Here is a 27,634-nt window from a genome sequence, read left to right as displayed (position 1 = left end):
AAGGAGGGGAGGGAGGAGGGACAGGGACAGCCTGTTGGGAGTTAATGAGGAAGGTGGGGGGGGTGTCCCACTGGGGATGGTCCATAAGCTTGGGGACAGAGGTTGGATGGGAGGAAAATGGGCAGCCTGTCAGCAGCTCCTCATGTGTGAAATGTCCCTCTGATGATTTGACACAAGTTTCACAACAATTTGAAAAGTATCCGTCAAAAAAATGTGACGTCTGAGCAGCAGGACAGAGAAGGACAGGAGCACAAAGATCTGCCCAGAGAACACAGTTTTCAAAACTTCAAAACCATTTAATCACTCATATTTGTATATAGTCTATGAGGTACATTTGTCCTGTTTTATCTCAAGTGTTGATCATAGAAAATGGTTTTAAGAAAAAAAAAGAAACAAAAAAAACATCTTGGTATTGTTTCCCATTTCCTCCCTCAGGATTTAGTAACAGGTCAGTGAGCCAATCAGAAGAGAGCAGACTCTGAACCTTGTATTTCTTCTTTAACTATTTTTCCTTCATATTCTCACTACAGCACTTTGTAATCTGGGGGTACTCCACATAAAGTTTTTTTTTTAACCTCCTGTAAATTAACAGTGTTTGTTTTGGCCCACAAACTTTCATTAAGGAACAAAAGAGACAATTTAATTTCTTCTTTATTACAATGGTTCTGACGTAAAGCACACCAAATAAATTTAGACATCAAGCAATATCAGTGCGTAACAGATAGAAATAGAAAATATTACCATATAAAACTTGAAAAGTCGTTCAGTCTTAAAAGGCAAAGGAAATAGAAAGATGGAAGACGGAGTGCAGGCACATGGTGGATGTTTAGGTGTTGGTTTTCTTGGTTCTGCCTCTGGATCTCAGGGCAAGTCCAGGTGAAGTCTGAGTCCCCATCTCCACTAGTCTGGATTTGGGGTTAGCCTTTTTTGGTTTACTTGCCTTCACTCCATTCGATTCTGAAAGCAGAAAGTTATCGGGTTTACTATGATTTGTACTGTTTATCTTTCTCTTTATATAAGTGGGTAAACATTGCCAACCACTTAAATGCAACACTCACACCTTACCTTCGTACTGTTTTTATTGTCCGAATTGAACCTGTGACATTACTGTTGTTGTGGTAAGTGTTGGTGTATGTGAATTGTTGCATGTGCGTCCGCAAGACTGATCATGAAGGACAGTCCTTATTAACTGCTCAAAGTACCAACAACTTACATTTAATACAACCTTGCTCCTTTTATTTCCAACAACTAGCCATGACACAATGTTCAGGAAAGTTTCTTCAATAGGAAATAGCTGGAAACAAACAGAATGACCTCAAAGATAGATCTCTAAAGTGATCTCACCTTTTTTCTTGGCGACTCTCTTTTTCTTCACTGGACTTCCATCAGTCTCACTCTCTTCAACTTCTGCTTTTCTTCTCTTGGCCGTTTTCTGGAAGAGGAAGAAGGAGAAAATAAGGAGCAAGGTCAACGGCTTGTGTCCGTCAGCTGAAGGTGGGTGAACATGCACAGACAGTATGCGCCATGTTTAATCCTTTTCAGTCAGTATAAAAGCCTTTCCACTTCCTTCTGACAGACCTTTAGACACAAGCTGATATTTTCTTTTATCGCTGCAGTGAAGCTGGAGACATGGCTCTTAACTTTAACTTGAAAGAATCAAATGTCTTACAATTAAGCCATTATTTTTGTTTGCAACAACAGGACAGGAAGTCTGCGAAAGCTCTCGGGGGGCCTGCAGCATCTGATGCTGAGAGCAATGAAGAGATGAGGCCTTGACTTGGCAATGAGGCGACCTGACTTTTCACAGCCTCCAGCCTTGTTTGTGTGAAGCCTGAGCTGAGGAAATTATTGCTCTGCCATCTCAGCAGCCACCGAGACCTCGCAGACATTAATCCATTAAAACATGCGAATATTTGTTCCACTGTTTTGATCGCGAAGCACCAAACAAAACTCTTCATCTTGCCTTCCCTCTGCTCTGAAAGTGAATGTTTACAGTGGGGTCAAAGCGGTTGAAGGCTTCCCAGAACCACTGCTAATACAGCAGACACTTTCCATCAACTATGACTTCATTATTTCAGTCATCTACGGCTATGGGAGTGTGAGTCTTGCGAAGACGCGGAGAGAAATGGCGGCTCCTGACAGAGTCCTGCACTTAACGAAGGTAATCAAGTCCTGTGTCCGTCCTCCTCCTTCCCGGGCCTCTATAATGAAGCTCCACTCTCGGTCTGAACTATCGCTCACCCCCCTGGCCCCCCGTTCCATTTTTGCCTCCATTTTGACAATTGCTACCTCATGATCACCATGCGGCACCCGCTGAGGTGAACAGATTGGCGGGATAATTACATACAATAACCAGCGCTGGGGCCCTGTAACCCTTCGCCTGGCAACGCCACATCCCCGGTGGCATCTTCCATATGCACAAAGAGCGAGACAAGCAAGAGAGGGACGGAGAGGGGAGGGGAAGAAGAGCAGGAGTGCAGGAGGGATGGAGAGAAAGGGAGATGGAGAGTAGGAAACAAATAGAGACAAATTGTCTTGGAAATAACAGAAATGTCAGAATGTAGACCTGTGCTGTTTAATGATCAAATTATGATCCTGCAGCGACCTGCCATTTCATTTCCTGACATTTCATCCTCTAACAATGCAGGCGGAAGAGTCAGTCAGAAACATGAGGCCATTCATTATGTACTTTAAATGCATTTTGAATGCTTCAGGTTAAAGCACCAGCGTCTGTCTGAGCCGCAGTATGTGACACAAACCCTCAGTGGGACTCAAGGATGAACTGTTTATATTTTAGTTGATGCGGTTTGATTTCGGCCTGAGGTCACAGTGACCTCACACAACATTTTTTAATACACAGCTCGAGACTTTTTCAACAAAATTTCACACTTCATGCAAAACCTCTGATACGTGTTCCCGTCGGGGGCAATTTTTTCGGCAAGCAGTCTCTGCATTTGCCTCAAAAACAACAACGTCTCGTAACATTCCGTTATTATCTCAGCGTGGTGAATGTCCAGGTCAAAACTTCTCCACCAGAGCGTTTTGGAGTTGTTGGATTGTGTATTTGATGAGTTTGATGAGGGAAACAGAAATCCCATGAGCCTCCGTAGCGTAGCTCTGAGCAGCTTGCGGTTCTGCTCCGCCGTTCTAAAAATAGCTTGCACCGACAATTAAAGGTAAGGAACCTACTGCTAAAACTATAGAGATTATGGTAATGGGCCAATTTGTCAAAAATGTTGAACTATTCCTTTAAGGCTGTTAATCCAGAGGCAAGCAAAAATATGAACCATTTGTGTTGAATTTTGTTGAAAAAGTCTTGAGCTGTGTATAAAAAATGTGGTGTGAGGTCACTGTGACCTAAAATATAAACAGTTCATCCTTGAATCCCACTGAGGGTTTGTGTCACATACAAAGCTCAGACAGATGCTGGTGCTAGGCCAAAGAGCTCAACATAAATATTACTAAATGAAATTAATCTGTGAGAAGGAGATCAGTTCTACAAAGAAAATTCATAACTTGATGTGCTGAAGATGTTGTCTGTATCAGAGAGTGAGTGCTGACCTGAGCACGAGGTGGCGCAGCGCCGTTGGTGGCGGCAAACTCCAGTTTGCCGTTGTCTTTAGCCTGGATGGACTTGAGCCCGGCCTGCAGGATGGAGCGCAGCTTCTCGTACGGTGGTTTGTCTTGGTACCCTAGAGATTTCACCTCCTCCATGAACTTCTGGATCTCTTCTGCAACTCAACAGAGGAACACTATGATGCCCAGGTACTATACTGTATTTCAAGTCCTATTCATGTATTTCTCCTGTGCCTTTATTCGTATTTTGAATGAAGTGCTGTGGTCCATGGCAGACTAAATAAATAACCCTGGCTCTTTTCATATTTGTCACAAACACAAATGCAGATGGACTTGCAAACAGTGAGGTTGTGATCAGCAGAGCAGAAGGAAGAGTGTTTGACACTTGGTGTCTCCACTGTCTCTGCCTGCAGGTCAAAAACCCAACACTGAACTGGCAACTCTCACCCTGGTGAGGCTCCATTTACAGCCACAGCTACGTTTTTTGCTGCAGACTTAATACTCTAATGAAAACCAAGTAGGTCTCATGTTGAAAGATAAAAACTCAGATCAGAATGAGGATAAATGATGTCATTCACAGTGGCAGACACATGTATATTATGTACAAACGTGTGCATGTACTGTATGTGTGTGTCTTGCTCACCTGGCTTGTCTTGAGAGGCAAAACACTTGGTCATAAACTCAGAGATGTTTTCTTGACACCTGTAAGGCAGAAACCCCACACATGAAAACAGAAACACTAAATCACTTTGTAGAGCTACATTCACCACCACTCAGACTAGGTTCAGGTTACATCCACATTTATCTGGAGTCACAGAAAGTATCCATCATAATTGCCTTGTGAAACCTTATGGTATATGTCTGCACCAAATTTGAAGTTCTGGGCATGAATGATCATCTCATGATCTATAATTTGCGCTTGAGTTTTCTTTGCTACCTGTGCTACTTTCAACCTGCAATTTATATTACTTTGCAAAGGTAATGTCATATTATCATATCAGACATAACGTGGCTGTAAACTGATGATTTTGGTGCTATGGGGAATACCTTTACCACAGTGCTGATAAAAGGACCATAGACCAACACTGCCTCTGAATCTTCATTTCACATTGCATCACAACACAGATCCACAGTGATGCTGCTTCTATCAGGTGTTCCCGTCTCACCTGATTTTGGAGTCTCTGACGTATATGGGGTCCTGCAGCTTGTCCTCCCAGGGGAGCCTGCCACACAGCCACTGAACCATGCAATAGCTCAGGATCTCCAGGTCGCTCCGCCTGCATGCAGCTGGAACCAACAACCACATCAGCAGCAGCAGCAAACACTCGCGACAGCTTCTTTTAGGAATTGAAACTAACATTAAGGCCGATATATAGAGTGGGAATGTTTCATCCTGCAGTGAGCTCCAGAATATGAATGACTACATGTGTTTTACCTTGTAAAAATATATTTAAGATAATAGGCTGTTTCTTTCTTGGCCAAAGAAAGAAACAGCCTATCAATCTAAGTCAGGGGCCCATGAAGGATTTCCTGGAGGCCCCAAGCAAAAAGGGTAATACATTATTTTTCACCATTGGTTTATCAATAAGAAAACAATGACAGAATATATAATATGTACACATTTGTTCTTGATTTAAATGTATTTTTTTTATTTTTTTTATGTTTTGTATAATTACGTCAAATTTACTTGAGTGGACACCAGAGTGGTAGCATGGTAAGAACCAATGGGGAGCCGAATAGAAAATAAATAAAAAATAGGAATAAATGACAATAAATAAGAAAAACATGAGGAGGAATACCTGGAAATGAACAATAATAATTTTACAGTAATACTGTTCACACTAATATGGCCTTCCATCTACAAATATACATCAGGCCATTTGGTTTTCCAGTCTGTGCAGTCTACAGTCACCTACCTACTCCTTTGTGAGCGTCGATGCTTGTGAACTCGATGGTGCCGTCGTGACATCTCTTGGGGTCTTCCTTGTACTCTTTAGGGACACCTTCAGGGCAATATCTATATGCCAGCCCATAGTCTACCAAGTAAACCTGAAGTGGACAAAAACAATAATGAAAACACATTTACAGATTTTTGGACCCCGGGAACAGATGTCCGTGCACTTTACTTCAAGAAAGCCTAGCTTAGTTTAGCTTAGCACAATGCCTAAAAGCCAGAGAAGCAGCCTTTAGGAGTTAAATATAGAATTCCAGATGCTTTGTTATAATAATTTATTATGCATTGTGCTTTACCCAACAGTTGCTTATTGGATTGAATAAAAACAAAAAAACAAACAAAAAAAAAAAACTACATCCTAATGACTTCAGGGGAAAGCATCAGAAATAGCACAGCTACAAATGTACCTCATATGGGAATCCCGAGGGACAGGTTTTTAAACTGTCATTTATAAATAGCTTTTTAATAATACCAACACTGATATATTATTAATCTTTTTGCCCCTGCCCCTACCTTAATTGCTAGGAAAAAAAAGCTCTTTGCTGCTGTCATCTCACCCCACCCCACCAACCCCCCCACCCTCTCCAGGTCTTAATTGAATCTAATGAAGCAGCAAAAGAGTCTTATGACCAAATAACACAACCATCAATGATTCCCCTAGGTTTCTTTTTTTTTTTGCTTTTTTGTTTTGTTTTGGAAGAATAACAGTAGTAGGCTGACTGCTTGTTTTGAAATAAAAAAAAGAAACAAACTAAAAGTAATATTACATTCCAACATTATCTCACTGGGAATATTTGTAATGCGTGTAGTAGGACATCACTAACCCTTTGTCTTTCATAATTTGGAGTTTTGAATGGTCCTAGCAGTGGTGTGCAGATTGATACACAAATATCAGTACTTCTAATACTGAATGTATTCTTACATGCTTCACTAATTTCCTTTCATTTCCGCAAAATGAATATTACAGGGATGAACTTTTACGGTTGTGAAACCAAAATAAAAATAAAGTTTCAATTGCCACTTACCTGGTTGGGATCACTGTGGCTCAACATGAGGTTGGATGCTTTAATGTCAGCATGCACGTACTCATGGTCATGGATGTACTCCAGAGTATCCAGCTGAACAAGAAAAAACAGCTGTAGATTAATAAAAGTATAGTATATGTGGATGTCCATGTGTTCTTTGATCATCAAGTCCAGGTCTAGGTTCTATGTTGAAACTGTGTGTCAAAGCCTCAGTCCACAGAGAAATTCACACCGCCTGTATTCAGTAAATGGTCAGCCAAAACTGGGTGTTTATTCCGGACACATTTTGTCTAAGAAGAAAGCATAATAAAGGGGTGAACACATAACACATCACAATCAGAATGTAACTGGGTATCACCGACCACCTCTGACTCTACGATGTGCTCTAAACAAAGAAATGTGCCTAGACACCTAGGTTAACCTGGATCTGCCCCTTCCTGCCAGTTAAAAGACGACAGATAGACTCTTCCTTTGACTCTTCAGGGATGTCTGCAACATGCAAGACGGGGGTCATGTGACAAGTGTTGCTGGCCTTAGTGTTTTATTATTTTACAATGACCATAGTTAGCAAAAACCTGTCTGGGATTCACTAACTGTTGTATGTCACGCTTCAAGCAAAATGAACATCGGTCATGTAACAACCCACCAGTCGGAGGCCGAGCTGCAGAACCAGCTTTCTGGGGAACCGCTTTTCACACTCTTCAAACTTCTTCTGTAGGTCTGTGCCGAGCCGGTCAATAACCATGAACCTGTACCTGAAACACACAAACAGGACTTTTATTTTTTCGTTTATGTCCCTGAAGTTTCAAACAAGGTTGATTACTTATTGGTATAACCGTAGTAAAAGCAGTAGACATATAGCACTTCAGAGCTTTCTGTTGTCCTGCTCAGGCTATATGGTTTTTCTTACAGGCATTTTCAGTCAACAGGTCTGGTGAAATATATAGAGGACATTATTACTTTTATACAGACCTTAAAACTCACTTGAAATTTCTTGTTAAATGTTAACAAGAGCCTTTGAGCCCTCATGACCAGTTTTCTACTTTTTCTGGTGACGAATCAACTCAACTTTTATAGGATTTTTTTTCATTATACTTTCCATTTTATTACTTGGGAATAAATTGGGAGTGGGTATTAAATGTGAGGCTTTTCTGGGTCAGGTCCGTACCTTTTCCCTTCTCTCTCATGCAGACCCGAGCCCCAGTACCGTGGGACACCCAGATGATTCAGCTTGTTGGACTTCATCCAGCTTTGGACTGCAGGACAAAAAAGGAAATTGTGAACAGTTAAAACGTCCTACATACCTGTACATAAATCTGTGACATGAAACATTGCCATGTGAAGTGAGTTTGGATACAGAAACTTCCTGTGAACACACAACTAACTGCTGGTGTAAGTGGGTGATGGCTGTGGTGCTCAAAGTAATAAGAGTGTAATTCCGTGGGGGGGAGCCGGGCACCGTGGCTGCGAGCTAATCTGCTGCTGGGACAAATATTTACCAACAACGTGAGATTCCAGCATGAATAAAATATGAGCCTTTGGTTCCTTAGTAATATAACAGTTAATTGTCAGGGGAGATTGACATTTGGATTGTTATTATATAAAATGCAAAGCTGTGGCCTGGGGGCCAACGACGCTTCCACCAAAAGCTTGCCTTCCTCTGTAGCCCCTCCCCACATGCCTCTGCTACAAGACTGTCTTTTTTAATTAAGAAAGTTAGCTTTCTTTTATTTGTTTGCCCTGGTGGTGAGAGACTATGCTGTGCTGTGATCAGAAGGGTAACTATGGTTTGGTGGCATACTTCTAGCAGTGTGTGTGTGTGTGTGTGTGCGGCTCATAAGGAAATTACAATGTGGCTTACTCAGATCTGGCTTAGCAGCTCGCATGTAAAACTTGAGCTCAGAGAACAGTGGTCCATTTTCACTGGGCTCCTGTGGACAAAACAACACATTGCATTACATTGAATCACTTTCATGGGTGTTAGGACCAAAACCACAAGGCTGTGTTTGTGCAGATGTGTTGGTAAAAAAACTCCAGTGTGACCGATAGATGCTCGAGTCTGAAGGTTTACCCCTGGAGGTTTATAAGACACGGTGGTTTATAATACAGTGATACAAATTTTTTCCAGCTCTGGAAAAATATGAATTACATCACTCACCCGAACATGCGGGCTGACATCAAACCATGTTCGGGTTAAACTTAGGTTCAGGAAATCGTTCATATGTGCCCTTTCTATTGATACATTGCAATGCTTACAATGATCAAGTGAACACAGGTCTTTAATGGACAGGCAACAGCCAAGCAAAACTTGTAACGGTTGACAAATTTAAACCACCTCACAGTGAACTTCATAAGATTGCCCAATCCAGCAATAAAGACCATAAATCAGACTAAGACAGTTGTTTGATCCTTGACTAATGCCATGAAATCATACGACTTCAGCTAAAGACAACCTGACAGCAAACATGTAGATTGTCTTACACTATATCCACACTAGTATTATGGAGATAAAACATCAGAATACAAATTGGTTTTGTTTTAAAACACTATCTAAAAATGAAAATGTAACAATGTGGATGTAGCCTAAGTCTGGAATCAATCAATGAAAACCGCATGTGAAAAATGGACAAACAGGTCAAAAGAGCAAGGGAAGCTGACTAGGGCTAACAGATGGAAATTACAACAAATAACACAGAGGACAAACTTTTTTTCCTCCGCTAAATTTGGTGATTTTAATGTTTTCCAAATGGTTCATCAAAAGCCTCCTCGCTTAAAACACACTAAACTAAGAGACTGGGAGTGAAATGTGATTTATGTTTCAACTTACTGGCTGTTTGCTGGATGTGCTGTCATACGTTTTGATCTTTCCAGATGAGGTGCCAGGCAGACTGGCTGAATTACACCAACACCTCAAATCCTGAGCTCACCCCAGTAACACTACATTCTTGATCTACAGTCGTCACTTGTTGGGCTTTGTTGCTAATCGACTGTATCTATACGCATATTATGAAGTGACAGAAATTCATGTTCAGTTCAACATGCAATAAAACAAATTCCAAACATATTTAAACAGAACATGAACTACTTAGAACAATGTGTAAGTGAAACCATGTATGTATCATGTTGAGGTGTGATGTTTTTTATGGGATGTGCACATGTGATGTACAAACTGTTCATAAATGAGAAAGAAAACATGTTGACAACATAATTCATGGAATGTATTCAGGTTGTTAGGGCTCTTACCACTTTGATGACGTAGCGAGCATCAGCACCCACAGATTTTGCAGAATTCTCATCAGCTGTAGAACGATAATAAACAATGTCAGAGATAAATAGCACTTCTAAATAAATCAGAAATTAGACTCTGCAGGTTATCTACTGGACAATACAAAAATGGATTTTAGTACATTAACCCTCTGGTTAGGAGTCTTCATTAGTTTTGTAACTTACACATTTGAACCCACTACGGCACATACAGTAGGCTACATGTGAAACTTTGTGAAGCACATGCTCAGCAGTAAGTTTGATGGAGCATGTTCTCATTTTAGCAAAGCTGCAAGGAGCCTCACTTGAGAAAAATGACACTGATGTCAGTTACATATAGGATAATTACTGTAAATATACACAGGGGTGTTCACAGTTGGAAAAATAGAGGTTCACTTTGACAGAAACATCACAGCAGAAATATTCAAGAAAACAACAACAAAACTACAATACAGCTTGTTTGAAAGTAGGTGGTGTTCAGCAACATTATATATAGGCTATATCCCTGTTAATAACACATGTTACTGTCGTTGTAATGAACAAATAGACCCCAGAGGGTTAATTAATTATATGGCTCAGTATCATCAATGTTGTCATCACCAGTTTAAGTTCGGGCATTGCATTTTACATGAGGAAGACAACGCCTGATGAATGATGTCATTAGATGTCCTTTAATTCTGCATGTTTACCGTGAGGTCTGTCTGTCTGTCTCATACGTATCACATCAGTTCTTACCCAGATATATGAGGCCAAATCCCCCCTGGCCGACTGGAGCCCCCAGTTTCCACGCTTTCTTCCCAGTGTCTGTCAGGACTTCTCCAGGTGGGAACTCCTCTGCCAGCTTCCTCTTGGCCGGAGCTCTGCCCTTCCCCGCCGCTTTGGCTTTAGGGGGCATCTAAAAAACACAGTCACATCTGGCTGTCAGTGCTGCTCCATGTACCGCTCTCTTAGTAAGATAACACAGCTGTTTATTGTGAACAGATCAACGATACGTCGCTTGTGACCCGTATTACCCATAATAAGACGGTGGTTTTGGTTTCGTTTTAGGTGGATTTGCTGCGTATTAACTATTAGTATGTAAGTTACAGTGTAACGCAACAGTAACATCCACAGAAAAAGGACAGAGCAGCTTGTAAAGGCGAGTGACATTACGTTTTTACAAATGATGGTTAGCTACATTGCTAACTATGCTATCTCGTTAGCATCGATGTGTCACGTTAGCTCCCGCGTGACGACGTTTAATAACACACGCTCGTGCAGTGAATCCCTTCGACGCTGTCGGTGTGAGCGACAGTCACACGCTTCGCTGATATATAATATGAATACATACCTTCACTTCGTTGTTTATCGTTGACTGCGTGAGCTAAACTATGAAGAGGACCAAACTTCCCGCAAAACCACCGGCCAGGAAGTAGTGTCACGACACTTTGCAATTCTATTGGTCGACTGCGATGCGTAATGACGACAGACATCCACGTAGGCGTACGTGCTTAATACATCCATGGCTTGAATGTTGAAACGGTTCATCCATGATTTGAAGCCCTAATCCCAAATGAGGAGATGCTGAGTTCACTGAACAGGTAAGACAAATTCATTGTACCCATTGTAACTCTACTTTCATGTCCCAGATACATAAAAGTACGGTAAGTGGTAGTTTTCATGTTTGTATAAACAAGCTCAAGAGTCACAGTAGCATCTTGAAAGTTGGCTAATGGGCATCTTCACTAACTAACGGCTAATGAACTAGCAACGTTTTTGTTTTATTATATGGAGTCACAGAGATGCCATAAAAACAATTCATCTGCAAAATATTAACAGAAATAACTAAATTAATAAATTAGTAAGTTATATGAAATATATATTGAAACATAGGCTATTAAAGAACAAAAAACATGTTTTTACCTTTTGCTTTAGTTTTTACTGCGTCATGCCCCCCTTACTGATAGATTACCTACATTTTTTTAAATAAGATAATTCATTCTTCTACTCTAATCAGCTTGAAACGTAGTTGGGATTTTCCTAACAATCAAACTCAAATTCAAATTTTACAGTGACATACAGACACATAGATACATACCAACTCACACACCTACACACACCCACATACACACTCACAAGCTTTCACATTTAGCTAAATGATGTTTATATTTCCGATGCTTGCACACGGCTCAACCTTGATTTGAATTTTTTTAAATGTCATAACATGTCAATATGTTAATGGCCACTAGGGCTGGGTATCACTCTGATTTACTGATTTTATTGATTCAATGCAGATTCACAAGGTCCCGGTTCTATTAGATTTTGATTTAGTTAAATACCAATTTTGATTGGTTATTGAAGAGATTTTCACAGAACTAATGCTTCAAATTGTACAAAGATGGAAGTCTCCAACATTGGTACATTAGTGTAAAGTTACATAAAAAAATGGAGCCAAAAGCAATTAGGCTACACATTTGACCCACTCCAGAAGTTAACAGTGCAACTCTTTATTATAGTCACGGGTGAGAAGAGCTGGTTGTTTGGACAAGAGTTATAGCCTCATATTTGAGAGTTTCTTGATCAATGTTTAAAAAAAAAAAGTGGAATTTCCCATTGCACACAATTGCCTGTAAACACCTGAGTGTTGCTGTAAATGGTGAATGTGAATAGGTATTAGCCCTTACCTGTTTTGAATGTGCCATTGGATACAAATATATTGGGTTTCACCTGCGACCCGGCGCACAACTCATGAATAAGATATTGTTTCTTTAGTGTCTCGCCGTTTCAAGTGGCACAGAGTGGAAAGAGCAGCACTTTGCATGCAACTGTTTATACTATTACATGTAAGCTGTTGTGCGCACATCGCTGTTACCCCTCTCCATCAGGATCAGGAACTATCGTCATGGCTCCGCAGTGGACCTACGCTGGCTGTTGACATGTCGAGCGCTTCCTGTTTTGAAGTTCAAATTCTGAAAACTCCTCCTGAACACAGGGATGACCCACTGCAGCGACCAAGAGAACGATGAGCAGAGCGACGACACCGCAGAACACGAGGATGAGAACCAGAGGAAGAGGAATAAAGGAGGGAAACATGTGTCTTTCCCCCCTGATGAACAAATAGTGTCCGGCTTTGCTGAGCACAGGAACAGTGACAGAAAGGGTAAGCTGCTGATTAACCCTGTGTGGTCCGATTGAATAATACTTAGTGTAATATTAACATGTTATTCTGGTGTCCTCTTTGAGATTCAATACTATTGCTCATTGATTTAACAAAGCCACCAAATAATTACAGTGGGCTATACATTTTCCATCAGGGATGCTGTGATTACATGATTAAACCCCCTGTAGTCAATAACAGAAATACCAGTCAGTTAAATTAATATTTTATTAATGTACCATACTGGTTAACTGTTGTTTCTAAGATCCCACGCTAATGCTATAGGTTGTTAACAAACAAGGTGGGAAGTTGGGCAGACATCTTGTAAAGCCAGTGTGATTTGGCAGGATTTAAATGAGATTTAAATAGAAATGAAAATAAGGTTGTATGTAAGCTGTGACAAACTAAACTGACAGTTGTAATGTTTCAGGCATGTGGTCTTAACCTGTAGGGTAAAAAAAGGCTGGCACTAGCACTGCTAATGTTGTATGACATGCAGCGTTTCACATACGAGTATTAGGGCCATTTTAAGGAAGAAAAACAGATCTGACATTGCAGCAAGTAACTAATAATATTTAAAGAAGCAAGACCTAACATTTTGAAGCTTTGAAGCAAAAAAAAAATATATATATATATAGGCTATATGTACGTATAGGCTATATAGAGAGAATATTTATAACAGTTGATAAATTAATAAAAGGACGAGTGACCACATTATTCTTAATATATTATGAGTTTTTCTCTTGAAATATGATTTTTTTTTATTCATTCTGGTATTTCTTCCTCAAAGAGACCCTAATGCTCCATACCCTTTAAGTTAGTGGCCTAAACTATTAAAAATCATGTTTTGTTTTAAGGTTTATCAAGAGAACAGAGCATCGGCTTTTCAAACAAATTTTCAAATCCTGAGAACTTTTCACCAAATATTTGTGTATGAATCTGGCTTCAGTGAACATGTTCCACATCCTCACCCCTCACCTCTTTACCACACACACATAGCCTATAGATTGACTTTGAAATAGGAATAACCTCTGATTTTAAATTTACAGTTTAAGGCATGCGGTGGTCAGGATATGAGACCCACATTTTCAAGCCAAATGATAAATCATAAGTAAACCATGAGTCTGGATCTCATTTTGATAAATGAGACACCATTTATTTACGTTTGTTTTATTATGAATATAAACACAATGAACTAAAATGAAATGCACTGAAGCTTTTAAAGGATGTACAGAGATCAAAACGTTTACATGTTTTAGTCATAAAAATCCTCTGTAGGCTCTCACATCTGGAATTTCCCATCCCATACGGCCATGGTTGATAAATCAAGCTGCCTGATTGGTTGATTTATTGTTAGACAGACATTCATGTCCCTCTCACTTCTCACTGACTGCCATCTTCCCCGTAGTACACACACACACACACACACACACACACACACACGCGCACATGGCAGAGTTTGCCGTATGGCATTTCTGGGCCTCTTAAGCACTTGTGAATGGTTGCTGGTGGCTCACTGGGACGTGCAGACATTAAAGCAGTGGATGATTGTATTGTTGTATTTTAGGTGACAGCTGCCTCACTCTGACAGAGGTAATGGTGGCCTACCAGCAGAGCTGCAGCAGACACCAGGTCCAACCCAGAGAGCACATCCTGCAGCAGCTCCAGGTACACGGCCTCACACATCAACGCCAGTTTTGTACTCGTCAGTCAAACTGCATGAGGCGAACGCTTCTGTTGATTTACTGTTGCAGTGTGAGTTTCTGTGGGGTGGAGCTTAGTCGTGTCTCTCTGTCCGAGTTTTTGTATTCCTCAACATGTGTATCCCTGAGCTGAGGAAGGGAAAACATCTGCTGAAGACTTGATGTAAGCTTAGGTTTATGTTTAGTTTAGGTTTAGGTTAGCTTAAGGTAAGTAATAGCTGTATTTATGGTGTGTGTTTGTGTGTGTGTGTGTACGTGTGTCCACTATCTCCCTCCTTCCTCTTGGGTACTCCTCATCTCGCGCCTCTGATTCATGTCTGAGTCGCTGCAACAACAAGCACACTCTGCTTTTGGCTCCGATGAAATAAAACATGTTTGAAAAATGTTGCGGCGCCTGGAACAGCTCGCAGCGATGGCAAGACGTCTCTCAGAGTGCAGTGCCAACTGAAGAGGTTTTTTTTTTTTTTTTTGTCTCAGATCTCACAAATGTGTCTGGTAATAGGCAAACTTGGCAAAAGTTGTGTGGTTTGAAATAATAAGATAAATGTGATTACAAGGTGGCTGTTGAGATGTAACAGTCTATAGAGGGCCAACAGACCGGATCAGCACCTGTTTCAGCCACACACATTTCCCAGTCTCTGAGCAGCAGACACTGAATGAGTGAGTAAATACCAGGGAGGGACAACACACCCAATGACAGGTGGACTATGATTAGTGTTGCTAGGCAACCCCTAAAATCCTTGTATTTTCCTGACCCAAAACAGAATTGGACATTCAAGACAACCGCTTGGCTGTGTTTATTTATGATTTATTGAAGCTCATTTAGCCTTTTGTTCAGATTTTTAAAGATTTTTTTGGCAGTTTTGGATTCTTTTAACAGTGAAGTGTAGTGGTAGGAAGCACAAAGAGAAGAAGTGTGACCTTATGTGTCTTATTTTGGCTTCATTGTCACTCCTATTAGTTTTAAAATAAATGCTTCTCTTTGCACATGCATGCACAATATCAAGCACCTAAAACTGAAACTTGTAATGAAGTTGTAGACACTGGATGTTGCAGTGGATGTCCTGATTTTCAGTTCTCGATTCGATTTCAGCTGGATTGGATTACATTTTTGAGTTAGTCAGAGATATTTCAGTTAGACTGTTAGTTGTGCTTGGATATGAAAGTGATTCTCAGAGAACTAATGCTCTTAATTGTTCATCTAATCTTGTGCACTAGCAACTCTACACTTATACTCCAACCTGGTATGCATAGACCACATTTGTTTGATACTGATTGATTTTCATGAGAGAACAACATTTTTCAACTCAGCCCCAATAGGACTAACAGTTATTCACTGATTGAGTCTTACCAGTCAATACAACACGGACAGAGACACAAGTGTTACTGAACTTGTATCACAACTGTCGCATCACAACTGTCTTTACGGTTTACTCTATCGTAGTGTATTGTGCAACTAACCAACTGCTGAGAAAACCTTTCTGTTTACCTAGAGTGTTCAAATGTCACATGTAAGACTATGTAATTGTCCAGTTAAGCTTTGTACAAGTCAGGAACAGTCACAGCAGATCAAGACAGTTGTCAGTTCAGCATTTTGGCAAATTGGTCCATTGTCGTAATCTATGAGTAGGTTTGTTACCTTTAATTGTCAGTGCAAGCTAATTTTAGAATGGCGGAGCAGAGCCGCAAGCTGCTCAGAGCTACGCTACGGAGTCTAATAGGATTTCTTGGTTTCCCTTATCAAACTCATCAAACACACAATCCATCAACTCCGAAACACTCTCGTTTTCCGTTATTATCTCTAGCGTGGTGAATGTGCAGGTCACAACTTGTCCACCAGAACGTTTTGGAGTTGTTGGATTGTGTATTTGATGAGTTTGATGAGGGAAACCAAGAAATCCCATTAACCTCCGTGGCGTAACTCTGAACAGCTCGCTCCGCCGTTCAAAAAACAGCTTGCACCGGCAATTAAAGGTAACAAACCTACTCCTAAGACTATAGAGATTATGGCAATGGGCCAATTTGCCAAAATGTTGAACTATCCCTTTAAGTTTATAAGATTTCAAGCAAACCTTTATACTTGAAGGAACTTTTAACATGTCATTTGCAGTGAACTTGTAAAAGATGATTCCACAGTTTCTAAAGGCTTACGGAGCAAACAGAGTCAATCTGATGGTCCGAACTCCCAACAGGGAGGGAAATGGCCCAAGCAAATTGAAATGTACTAAAGTGTGTGTAACCCTGTTCTTCTATGCAACATCAGCAACTCTGCTCAGAAAATAAGTGTACTGTAACTGTAAATGATATTACAGCACCCAGACGAGGGATCAATATCAACACTATAACCTGGTGCCAGGAACAAGAGGAATGTTACAGTGGCTCCCTCCTGCAGCATGTCACAGTAAATCTGACAGTAAAACCTGAGATTTCATTTAAAACGGTTTCATGCGCAGTAACAGTAGAATCTTATAGACACACATAAACACTGACTATAGAGCTGCAGCAAGACAAGTTCCTTTCTTGACTTGCAATTTTAGGAGGAGTCATTTTGTAATTGAGTGAGAGACATCTTTATTTCAGAGATTAAAGGTCTCTGCGCACCAAGTTAGTTTTTTTCGTATGCGTTTTCTAATCCGTCACCAGACAAAAATCGTAACACAGAGAGACCTTACACTGAGTCTGGTGCGTTTTATTACTATGCATTTTTATTTTCTATTCCAAACTTTGGAAATGGAGACAAAAGTCGTCACGCAGTGAGGATGATTTAGTGGTCCTCTCTCTTATTGAAAAATAAAAAGAGAAAGATCAAGCTTGTAAATGAGCTGCAGAATTATCATGATCATCTCCATAGTTTATTTTAGAATCCCAGTGGTCCAGTTTTATAGATTATTAGCTTTACTGGAGCCACACATTAAAAAGAAGATGACCAATTTCCACTGCAGCTCAGCCGGATTCTATGGAGCAGCCTGGAAAACACTGACGTGAGTGGTCAGAAAAGCTTTTTACAGATGTGAAAAATGCAGGAAATTGAACCTGTTCCGAAAACTTTAATGAAAAAAAACAACAACAACTTAGTGTGCAAAAGACCTTAAGACTGCATTGAAACACACAGCCTGCTCAAGACACTACTGTCTCTAGAAACACAACGGTATGTGTGTTGTTACTTGATATTCTTTAGTTCAGTATGAACAGTGCTGGTTAATTACAGTATAATTAATAATTAGTTTTGACCAAAAATAAAGCTGACACTGAATGTACTTAAAGTTCCTCTCAGACACCGCCAAGTCGACAGTGGCAGAGCAGCTCACTCTTAACTTCAAAACCACGTCCATAGACTCTATGGCACCGTTTCACCCATGTCTTGGCTGCGGTTTACCTCTCCGTCATCAGCATATGGGATAAACGTATGGCCATGTGCTAATCTCCCGTTCTGTCTCGTTCTAAACTGCTGTGCTGTAGAGTTTGAAGGACAAGAGTGATCCAGAGGAATCTCTTAGATCTTTGGTTTTCATAGACATCATTCTGCCTCAAAGATTGTTCATGTCATTAATTGGAAACCAAACACTGGAAAACCTGCTGATACTTCTAATTTAACTCAAACTCTTCAACCATCCCTTAATATTCAGTCAACAATCAGCCACGCTCAATCTGATTTTCTGGTGCATGCACATAGTTGTATCTAGTTTTCTAACATAACTTCAGTCTACCAGTTTCTCCATGGTAGAATGTAACTGCAGTGTTATGTGTGTTGTTTTAGCCTTCTGTTGACATCCTTAACACTGATAACAAGGACACAACTCACTATTACCTTAAAGAGCACAAGTGTTGTTGTGTTAGACGGTGGAGAAATGCATAGTCTTAATTTTTAGAACAGTCACAGTAAAATTCATTAATTACTTTGCCTGGTTCTGTGTGTGTGCAGCCGCTCTGCTCTTCACTCTGTGTGTGTGTGACTGTATGTGTGTGTACTGCAGCCCTGCTTCTCCCAGAGAGCAGAGGACAGAGAAGCAGTGCGACCATAAATGATAATTGAACATAATGCATAGTGGTCAATAGTGACCTTTCCATGCAGCCCAGCAGTGATTAGGGACCACTCTTCTATAAGACGTCAGAGTCTAAAGGACTAACGGGCTCTAAAGTATCTGTAGATCTCCAGTCTTCCTACATCACATTCTGAAAACCTCAGGCCACATTGCTTCACTTCCACAGCTCTCTCATTTCTATTGTCTTCAGTTAGCAAAACTCATCTGTGGCGAAGCGGCGTGATGGCAACAGGACCATGAACTTTTAAATTATAGGAGACTCAGTGGTGCATTCCTCGTTCATTTGCCGCAAACGGACAGAAGCGCTAGCATCGGTGACTGCACGTCCACCCCCTCTCACCGGACAAATAACTGAGTCAAAATATCTCAGATACCTCATTTGAAGCCAGAGTCTGTGCATTAGTGATGAGGGGGTGGAGCCACTGAGGTTCCTGCTCTCCTGAACAAGTCAATCACGATCATTAAAGTCTTGTTTAAGAGCAACAAAATGACTAACTAAATCCAAACTTATCAGGTAAATGAACCCTAAAATGACACAAAACACCGACAACAACAAAAAAAACATCTTAGGTATACCTGCTACACGGGGCTGTTGAGATAGACTACTTCACTTTTTTGGAGTTTATAAGTAATCCATCTTTATACACAGTCACCGGCAAGCAGCACAGTAATCGTGGACATACAGTTGCACTCACAAACTCTCTAGTTTTTTTCTCTCTCTAAATCTCTCTCAAACACACACACACAAACGCACACACACGCTCGCTATCTCTCTCCAATAAAATAAACTCACTTATTCTCTCTTAGCCACACACAGTCTGCCATTTATAATTCATTTTATGTACATACTTACTTTACTTGGACGAGCCATGTTAAAGCACGCAGCTCAACCCCACCACGTCCCCCCCACCCTCCAAACCCCCCCACCCCCACCCCACCCCCCTGCATAAATTTCACTCGAGATCAAGGGGAATTATTTGTGGAAAATTAGAGACTTAGCAGTGCTTACATTAAGCATACAGCCGGCGTATTATCTCTGAGGTGCTAATGAACCCGGTTGCATTGGAAACAAATGTAGGTGGTCCTCCTGAAAGAGTAAAATATGTATGGTTAAGCATTAGCTAAGAGGGGCAATATTTAGACCAAAAGGGCTGCATGCGAATGAATTCATAATAAGACGACGCAAAACGCAAAGATGAACGCCTAAAGAGCAAATTTATTAAATTAGGTCTTTTCAGGCAAGGGGCGATTCCCCCGAGGACCAGCACTGAAGACTATTTAAAGCTTTTTTTATTGCACCCTTGGGCCCCTTTTCACTCCTTTGAAATGTTGTAAGTGGATAAAACAGCATTGCTGTTGGTGACATTTTCATAGGAGTGGTAAACAATAATAGGCTGCAGGAGCCAGCGGGGTCCGAGACCGCCACGCTCAAACTCTTGTGATGTCACCGTGCCAACTGTGAAGCCTGTGCGTGTCTGTGCGCTTCGTTCCCTGGCTCGTAACCGAGACGATCGAGCTTCCGACTCCACGCGAAACCAGTGACAGACATCAGGAGGTGATTCACAGGTGGGAACATATAGGGGTTCACCTTGCTGCCTCCTGATTGGCTGATCAGTCTTTAAATATGATCACTTCTATTAAAACGGAGCTGCAACATGAGGAATCACAAATCCAACTAGATGAAATCATACATCATGCAGATGTCATTTGACAGAAATCAGATTTTTTTTCTTTTAAAGCAGATTTTAATTGCTGATCTTTTAATTTTGGATGGAATAACAGAGACTAAATCATTTTAATTAAAGAAACCACAGCAAGAAATGATTATTCTCACAAAAACACAACAAAGTCTGATGAAAGAAATACAAATGTATTAACGTTCGATGTCTCATCCCCTCTTCTATAATCTGTTCAGGTAAACTCTTTATCCCGCATGAATTTTGATCGTATGCATCAGTTTGTGCGGAGTTAAAAGAGGCAGATTGGCCCGGCATTCCCTCTTCCCTCATGTACTGAGGGTTATTTATTGATTTATTTCTTTCAGTTTACAGAAGGGGAAAAATGTTGTCTGTGGGCTTCCACTGAAGTGTTTTCCAACCCTCTAAACACAAAAGGATTCTGAATCAAGCAAAGCTTTGACTATGAGTTTGTATTCGTTCCATGATGTTTGGAGAATAAGCTCAGAATTAGTTGCATGTTGGCAAATCTTCTAATGAATAGCTTAGTGGTTGTTTCCCTTGTAGATTATTCAGTTGAGTGGACTGAAGAGAAATCAATTACCACAACTTAACTTTCATTATTTATCCTGCAGCCAAGGAAAAACGGCCTTACATGACAATGCACCTCTCTCAAATTCAGGAGGGGGTGGGGAATGGGGGGGGGGGTCAGATTCAATTCCTATAAATATTATTTTTCCTGGGATAAATCCCTCCGAGGAGGAGGAGGAGGAGGAAGGGGAGGAAGAGGGAGGAGGAGGAGGAGGAGGGGGAGAAAAGAGAGAATCCCTCCAGAAATGAAAAGACAAGAGAAAATCTGTTTTTGCAGACCACCGCTGCTTTCTCAGCTCTTTTGATTAGCATTAATGTTGCACTGCGGAAGTCTGCTGGCACAACTGTTATAGCTCCCTTCACACGCACACTCACACTCACACACACACAGAAGTACACAGAAAGCTATATCTCTCCCTGCCTGCGTAATTGTAAAGGGAACATTTTTTTCTTTTAAATTAAATGCATGCTGATTGTTATTGCACCCTACACACACACACACACATACACACCACCCCACACCCCCGTGTGCGGAATAGTCGGCAGCGAGGTAAATGTCACTAAGTAAGTGCCACACTATTTTTTTTTTTTTCCCGTGGTGGTTGTTAGCAAGGTTTCGCATGCAAAATAAAAGCAAAGGGAGGAGGAGGAGGAGGAGGAGGTGGAGGAGTGCGTCTGAATGTGAGGGCTTATCGGGAAAACAGCGGGGTGGGGTGGATGAGAGGGGGGTTGGGGGGGGACTGGACATATGTCACTCCTCTCATTACAGGCCGAGACGCCGTAACAAGGCGGTTAGTGGCACATCTGAATGGAGAAGAAGAGGAGGGGAGGGGGGGAAAGGAGGAAAGTGAGGAGTTTGGGGTCAGGATGATGATCACACTGGACCAAGCAGACACACACACACACACACACACACACACACTGTAGGCCACAACATGCTTTATTTAAGACACACATCGTGGCTGTACATGATCTGGCTTTAATGCGGCGCGGGGGGAACCAGGCAGCGCGCATAAGTGAAAAAAGGGATAAAAGCTTGTCTACATGTAAAAGAGTCTATTTTACATCCTCTGCCTCTAATTGAATGGGAGCAGGAGCAGTTAAAGCGGAAGCCGTGCGCGATGCACTATTGGTGGTGCACTATTAGGCTGAATTGAATTTGCACGGTCGGATGGTCGCACAAGTAATATGAGTGCTTTTTGTGAGTATAATATCACAGACAGACCTGGACTCACTGAGGGGTTCACACACACAGGAGAAAGGCTCAGTGACCACAAATCAGCACGGTAACAAAAAAAAAAGAAAAGTACAACTTCCACTCCCACATCAACACACCTGTCAACACACCTGTGCTGGCCAGGGGGGAAGAAAAAAAAGAAAAAAATAACTAATACCACAGTAAATCCTCAAATTGTCCAAAGTTTCCGCAAACTGCCCCAAATGTGAAATGTCCTGATCACTCTCTTTCTCTCATTCTGCACTGAATCCTGATCAAATGTGAGCTGATGTGACGCACCGACGTGAAATTATATGTGATTTATTCACATCTTACATGTCATGTGAAAAATCGCATGTGTCCATACGTATGTGTGATTTTCACGTTTTAAATGGAGCGAGTGATTAACATGTGAAATGTGTTTCACATGATATGATTGATTCCTATTTGGTAAAGCCGTATATATATTTCTACTTGTGCGATGTGACTCCTCCCACCCTGCTTTTAATATTCTGTCTGTTACATTTACTCCTTTTTTTTTTCTTTTTTATGATGTGAAAATCTCTCCGTGTGTGGTCACTGCGTTGACACTGATTCACGATTGTGTGTTTTCAGATTCAGATTTTTAGGATTATTTATTCAAATTTTATATTTTAAATAGGTTTTATTTATTCATTAAAATGTAGCGAAATCAAATGTTCGTGCCAGTGAACAGATCCCGTCGATGCAAGACTCCCAGAATCCCTCAACACAGGCGTCCTCCTCCGTCAGACAGTTTTTGATAAACACTTGCTGTTAGAAAGAGTGAGACGGCGGCTTATTTTAGAATTCACTACACACACACACACACACACACTTCCTGCATGTGCCTCCTGTAAAAAAGTGTCAATTTATGACAGTGGCCAGCTTGTTATTTTAACACATGTTATTCTAAATATTTCTCATGTGCACGTTGGAAAAAAAAACTGCACCATCACTGATCTCATCTCTGTGATATTTTGTCTGATACCGTCATATAGAGAAAAAAGAAAGAAAAAAAAAACACGCAAAAAAACTTGAATGTGAAATTCAGCAGGGAGTTAAATGAACAAAACAGCCAAACACACACACAGATGAGACAGCTGAAGCTGTGCGGCGGTGCTGTTCGCACACACACACATACACACGCATGAATGTGTACATTATTTTTGATATCAACCATTTAAGGGGACAGTGTATTTTACATAAAGTGGCATTAATTAAGTCACTAAATGCCCGCTATCATGTATTTCAAAAAACTGCGGCGGACGAACAAAAGCAGCGACAGTGGCGAATACTGTGAAAGTCAATTAGAATTTTTATGTACATTTTTAGATCTCCCCCTTTTTTTTTTTTTAAATGATAAATGAAGTTACTAATTTTGTCTGTGCTCTTTCACACTGCAGCTTTAATTGCTAATTGTTAACAGCGAATGAATATATTTGCATATTAATTAACTCCCAATTTACATTTTTAATTTGCTGCCTTCAAAGGGTGTGAGATAAAAGGTCGTGTTATTTTAAATAATTTATCCTTTATTGCAGAAAAGATGCTGAAAGGAAAACGTGTGGGTGATTTTTTAACCCGTAAAAGCTCTGGAAATACATGTTAAAAATACATACGTACATATACATATATATGTATCTGTGTGTGTATTTGTGTATGTGTGTGTGTATTTTTGTCAGTTAATTAAATGGGCTAAGAGGAGAAATTGTGCACTGAAACAGTTTTTAATACAAAGCCACCCGCAGAGGCAGAGCAGCTGTGGACGGCTGAGTGAAGAATAGTGAATGCACCAGAGATGACTTCTGTGGAAGTCAAGTTTGGAAACCAGACCCCCCCTCCTCCTCCTCCTCATCCTCCTCCTCCCCTCTCCCCCACCTCCTCTCTCTCTCTGTCTTTTCCTGCTGCCTGCGTGTGTCTCAGAGAGAGAGAGAGTGTGTGAGAGGGAATGCTTTTCTTTTTATCACTCCGTTTTGTCCTCTCTCCCTCCTGACACATCAATTGATTTGGCAGCCGGCGTCTTCAGTTTCCGTCTTTCACCACGAGGCAGCGGCGAGCGGAGAGGGAACGAACAAGTTCAGAAATTCATTAAGATGAAAAACAGCCGCCACTGTATTCCTTGTGAGGAGGACGAAGTGCTTGCGTGTGTGTTTCTCTCTCTCTTTCTCTTTACGTGTGTGTGTGTGTGTGCGTGCGTGTGTGTGTGTCATATGGGTAGCCAGCCAGTTGCTTGCACATTCTTACTGAGTATCGTTCGTTTGGCTCGGTGCCACAAACAAAACCAGTTTCACAAGCAGTTGCCAGCCGGACGCCAGCACACCTTTTTTTTTTTTTTTTTTTACTTCTGTAGTTGTTGCAGTGACAGAAAGAAAAACTCAGAGGTGACAGAAAAGCGCACAAAGACTGTGAAATAGACCGAGCTATAACCAACCCAAACATGCCTCTACTCCAGCTGGGATTTCACGGTTTAAAGGTATCGACGCTGCGGATGCGTGGAGTAAAAATAAATGATAAATATATCAAGCAGACCATGGATCATTATAATTTGTTATAGTTTTGGAATCAAACTCGGAAATTATATCTGCTCTCCTTCCTTTGTTTATGTAAAGCAGTGTACTGTACATTACATATATAAATATATACATGTATGTATAATATATATATATATATATATATACCCTGCACATGTACACATTCCCACATCTATGCATGAGTATGTGTGTGCATGTGTGTGTGTGTCAGTTAAGATGATTACAGGGGGAAATTCAACCACCTCTACCAATTACACACCAGCCTCTTGTATACATAAACAGTGCAATTTATGTCCCATTGATCTTCCTAATTCTTTCAACAGGAGCACGTTATTGCCACTGTCCTTTTGTCTCCAGCCTTGCTCCGCTCTCTGTAGCACGAGAGCCGAGCGGGGAGAGCCTTCCAAGTTCCTTTTGTACTCCCCGTGTCCCTTTGAACAATGAATCATATTTAGCAACGACGAAGGAAAATGAGGCGCCGCTCGCAAAAAAACAACAACAAAAAAACCAAGAAGAAGGCAGTAATTCAGAGGGCTGGCCAGGACGTAACGGTGGTCAGGGTTTGACTGAGGTGTGACAGGGCCGAGACAGGCCTGGACACCACGACAAATTATTGTTTCGCAGACTTTTAATGTTAATATAATGAACACAGGTACACAAAGTGTAGCTAAAAAAAATGTTCGCAAAAGTTGGGGTCCTCAAACATATTAAAAATAACTTTTAACTCCTACTTAAATATTTACACCAGAACTTTGGGGGTGTGGTTTCAACAGCAGCTCAGCAAACAACCCCAGAATCATTTTAATTTAAATGTTGGTGAAACCCGATTGGTGCTTAGATGTCTGTGTGAAGCCCCGCCCACTTGAAACGGAGTGAGAAAAGTGGGGACAAAAGAAACAGACATTTTTCAGACAGTCACAACTGGCTGTTGAGATACGTTTCTCAAGATAGACTACATGTGCTGTACTGTCAACACAGTGAATCATGGGTAACTGCTCAGAGAGGAGCCACACATGGGTATCGAACAAGCTGACTGGTCAACACAACTCCACCTGACTTCAAACCAAGGATGGGAAACTGATTAAAACACATAAATGAAAGTGGGGAGACTGTCCGAGGAGCGCGCCTCACTTAGTCTCTGGTTTGAATCCCGACCAGCTCCTCTCTCTCTCCATCTCCTACACTATCCAATAAAAACAGACATAAAATGACCAAATAACTTCCAGTACAAAAAAAGCCACACACACAAGAAAAACAAAAATAATCACGTGGAAAAAAAAAAATGTTTTTCAGGACGTGCACAATAAACACAGTATTTTTCCTCACAAAACAACTGTAAACAACCATTTTAATATCTCCACAGTAACGTGTAGACCAGCCCACTACATTTACAATCACTCAAATAAAATACAGAGAAAACAACTCACACACTAACAGTGCTCAGTGTGACTTCCTCCCCATGAAAAGTACAAATGAACAGAGGTTCACTGTTTTAATTTGCTCACTTTTGGGGCCCCCTGGTGGATGTGGGGCCCTTAACCAAGCTTCCACTGACTGATATTTTATGCTGATATCCAGTCCTCCAAAATCTGACAAATAGGCCTACTGCTGCTAAAACAAAAAAACATTCATCAAACATCTCTTAGAAATGTCTTTTTTTTAGTGAGGTCCTAATTTGAGACCAGACTAAATAAATGATTAGCGATAAGACACATTTGTATATCAAGATAAAAGGAGTCAAAGGTAAAAAAAAAAATAATTATTGATAAAAAGTCAGTTTTCCCTTTACATTTGTATCCACGGTGATCCCTGTTTCTGAATTTCCCCCTACAATCAGCTAGAAAACCCTGCTCCCAGTCTCTGTTTTGCTTGTCAGTTAAAAAAAAAAAAAAAAAAAATCAGTGTTTTCCACCATCCGCACAAATCTGCCACCTCCGGTGATTGATGCAGTCAAATTAGATGTATGTGGAACAGTGGCTCTGGCAAATGAACACATCAACTGATGACCAGCTGTTTCTAATTATTATACACTGGTTAATTAGGACGCCGTGTCACCATCAACGGCGGCGGTAAACTGTGTGAAATTTATAATTCATGCTCTGGCGTCCAATAAGCCTCCCTGATCAAACCGGTACAGTGTGGCATGGATGGAGAGGCCGCGCAGAGAGAGACCAGGGAGGGTGGATGATGCACTGCTGTTGCCAAATATCTGTGTGTGTGTGTGTGTGTGTGTGTGTGTGTGTGTTCGCGCCTTTCCCTCACACCTCCTGCTTCTACCCCTCTCTCTGTCTCTCTCAGCAGGGTGTGTGTGTAGGTGGCAGTGTGAAATGTCTGGATCTCAAAGGTAAGCTGAACGCCTCACTCCATCATTATTAAATATGATTGAGGGCTTTATGTGATACAAGACACTGCGTTTTTTTTTCTCCTTACTGTTTCACATGTTCAATGAAAATGATTAGAAAAGATTAGAAAATGGGACAGCAGTTAAAATAGAAAAAAAAAATATCCAAGATAATTTTATATTTTTTACTACTTCATGTAAATATTAATGTCGGTTAACAGCATCTCTTGTGATGCGTGTGATACATTTGATGCCGCACACAATCTCTGAGTCTGGAACTCTTGCCAAGTGAGTGTATTTGTGGAAATGATCATGTTGAGCAAAATGTGTGCACAGCCTTTGTTTGTAGTTCATTACTTACCATGTTGTAAAAATTTCCCTGAGCAGCAGTAACTGTTCAATCATCATCACTGGACTCTACGGAGCAGAATTATTCCACTGTTTCTCCATTTTTAACTATTTTCTAGAAACAACACAGAACATGTCAGACAGAACACTTCTCAACCTTAACCAACCCATGGCCTGCTTGAATATCTCAAGAATGTTGGCGACCTGCA

The 27,634-nt window shown here is 40.9% G+C and overlaps 2 protein-coding genes across 2 annotated transcripts in view; one reads left to right on the top strand and one right to left on the bottom strand.

The window, feature by feature from the left end:
- Positions 1-633: 633 nt before the first annotated feature.
- vrk1 (VRK serine/threonine kinase 1) lies at positions 634-11,263 on the bottom strand. Its single transcript, XM_085767418.1, has 13 exons — positions 11,150-11,263; positions 10,555-10,714; positions 9,799-9,854; positions 8,417-8,486; positions 7,724-7,811; positions 7,202-7,310; positions 6,556-6,648; positions 5,493-5,625; positions 4,743-4,863; positions 4,220-4,278; positions 3,562-3,731; positions 1,345-1,432; positions 634-957 (listed from the first exon to the last, which is right to left on the bottom strand). The coding sequence occupies exons 2-13, from the start codon at positions 10,712-10,714 to the stop codon at positions 827-829; spliced, it is 1,278 nt and encodes a 425-aa protein (XP_085623544.1). The 5' UTR covers positions 11,150-11,263; the 3' UTR covers positions 634-826.
- An 84-nt stretch (positions 11,264-11,347) lies between these two features.
- LOC146964126 (uncharacterized) overlaps positions 11,348-27,634 on the top strand; it is a 67,200-nt gene continuing 50,913 nt past the window's right edge. Inside the window, exons 1-4 of the mRNA XM_085767211.1 lie at positions 11,348-11,399; positions 12,791-12,958; positions 14,523-14,623; positions 27,035-27,080. Coding sequence (XP_085623337.1) covers positions 12,793-12,958; positions 14,523-14,623; positions 27,035-27,080 — 313 coding nt within the window. The 5' untranslated portion in view covers positions 11,348-11,399; positions 12,791-12,792. The remainder of the gene's footprint in view (positions 11,400-12,790; positions 12,959-14,522; positions 14,624-27,034; positions 27,081-27,634) is intronic.

The sequence above is a fragment of the Trachurus japonicus genome, chromosome 22 (assembly GCF_045865225.1).
Source record: "Trachurus japonicus isolate A0001 chromosome 22, Traja_1.0".
NCBI lineage: Eukaryota > Metazoa > Chordata > Actinopteri > Carangiformes > Carangidae > Trachurus > Trachurus japonicus.
Note: the sequence above shows the minus strand (reverse complement) of the source record. Positions and strands in the feature narration are given on the sequence as shown.

Excerpts from the sequence above, each read along its gene's own strand:
- vrk1 (XM_085767418.1), bottom strand. The coding sequence starts at position 10,714 with ATGCCCCCTAAAGCCAAAGCGGCGGGGAAGGGCAGAGCTCCGGCCAAG. Across the intron at positions 7,311-7,723 it reads CATGAGAGAGAAGGGAAAAG|GTACAGGTTCATGGTTATTG; the intron begins GTACGGACCTGA and ends TGTGTGTTTCAG. Across the intron at positions 4,864-5,492 it reads CGACGCTCACAAAGGAGTAG|CTGCATGCAGGCGGAGCGAC; the intron begins GTAGGTGACTGT and ends TGTTGGTTCCAG.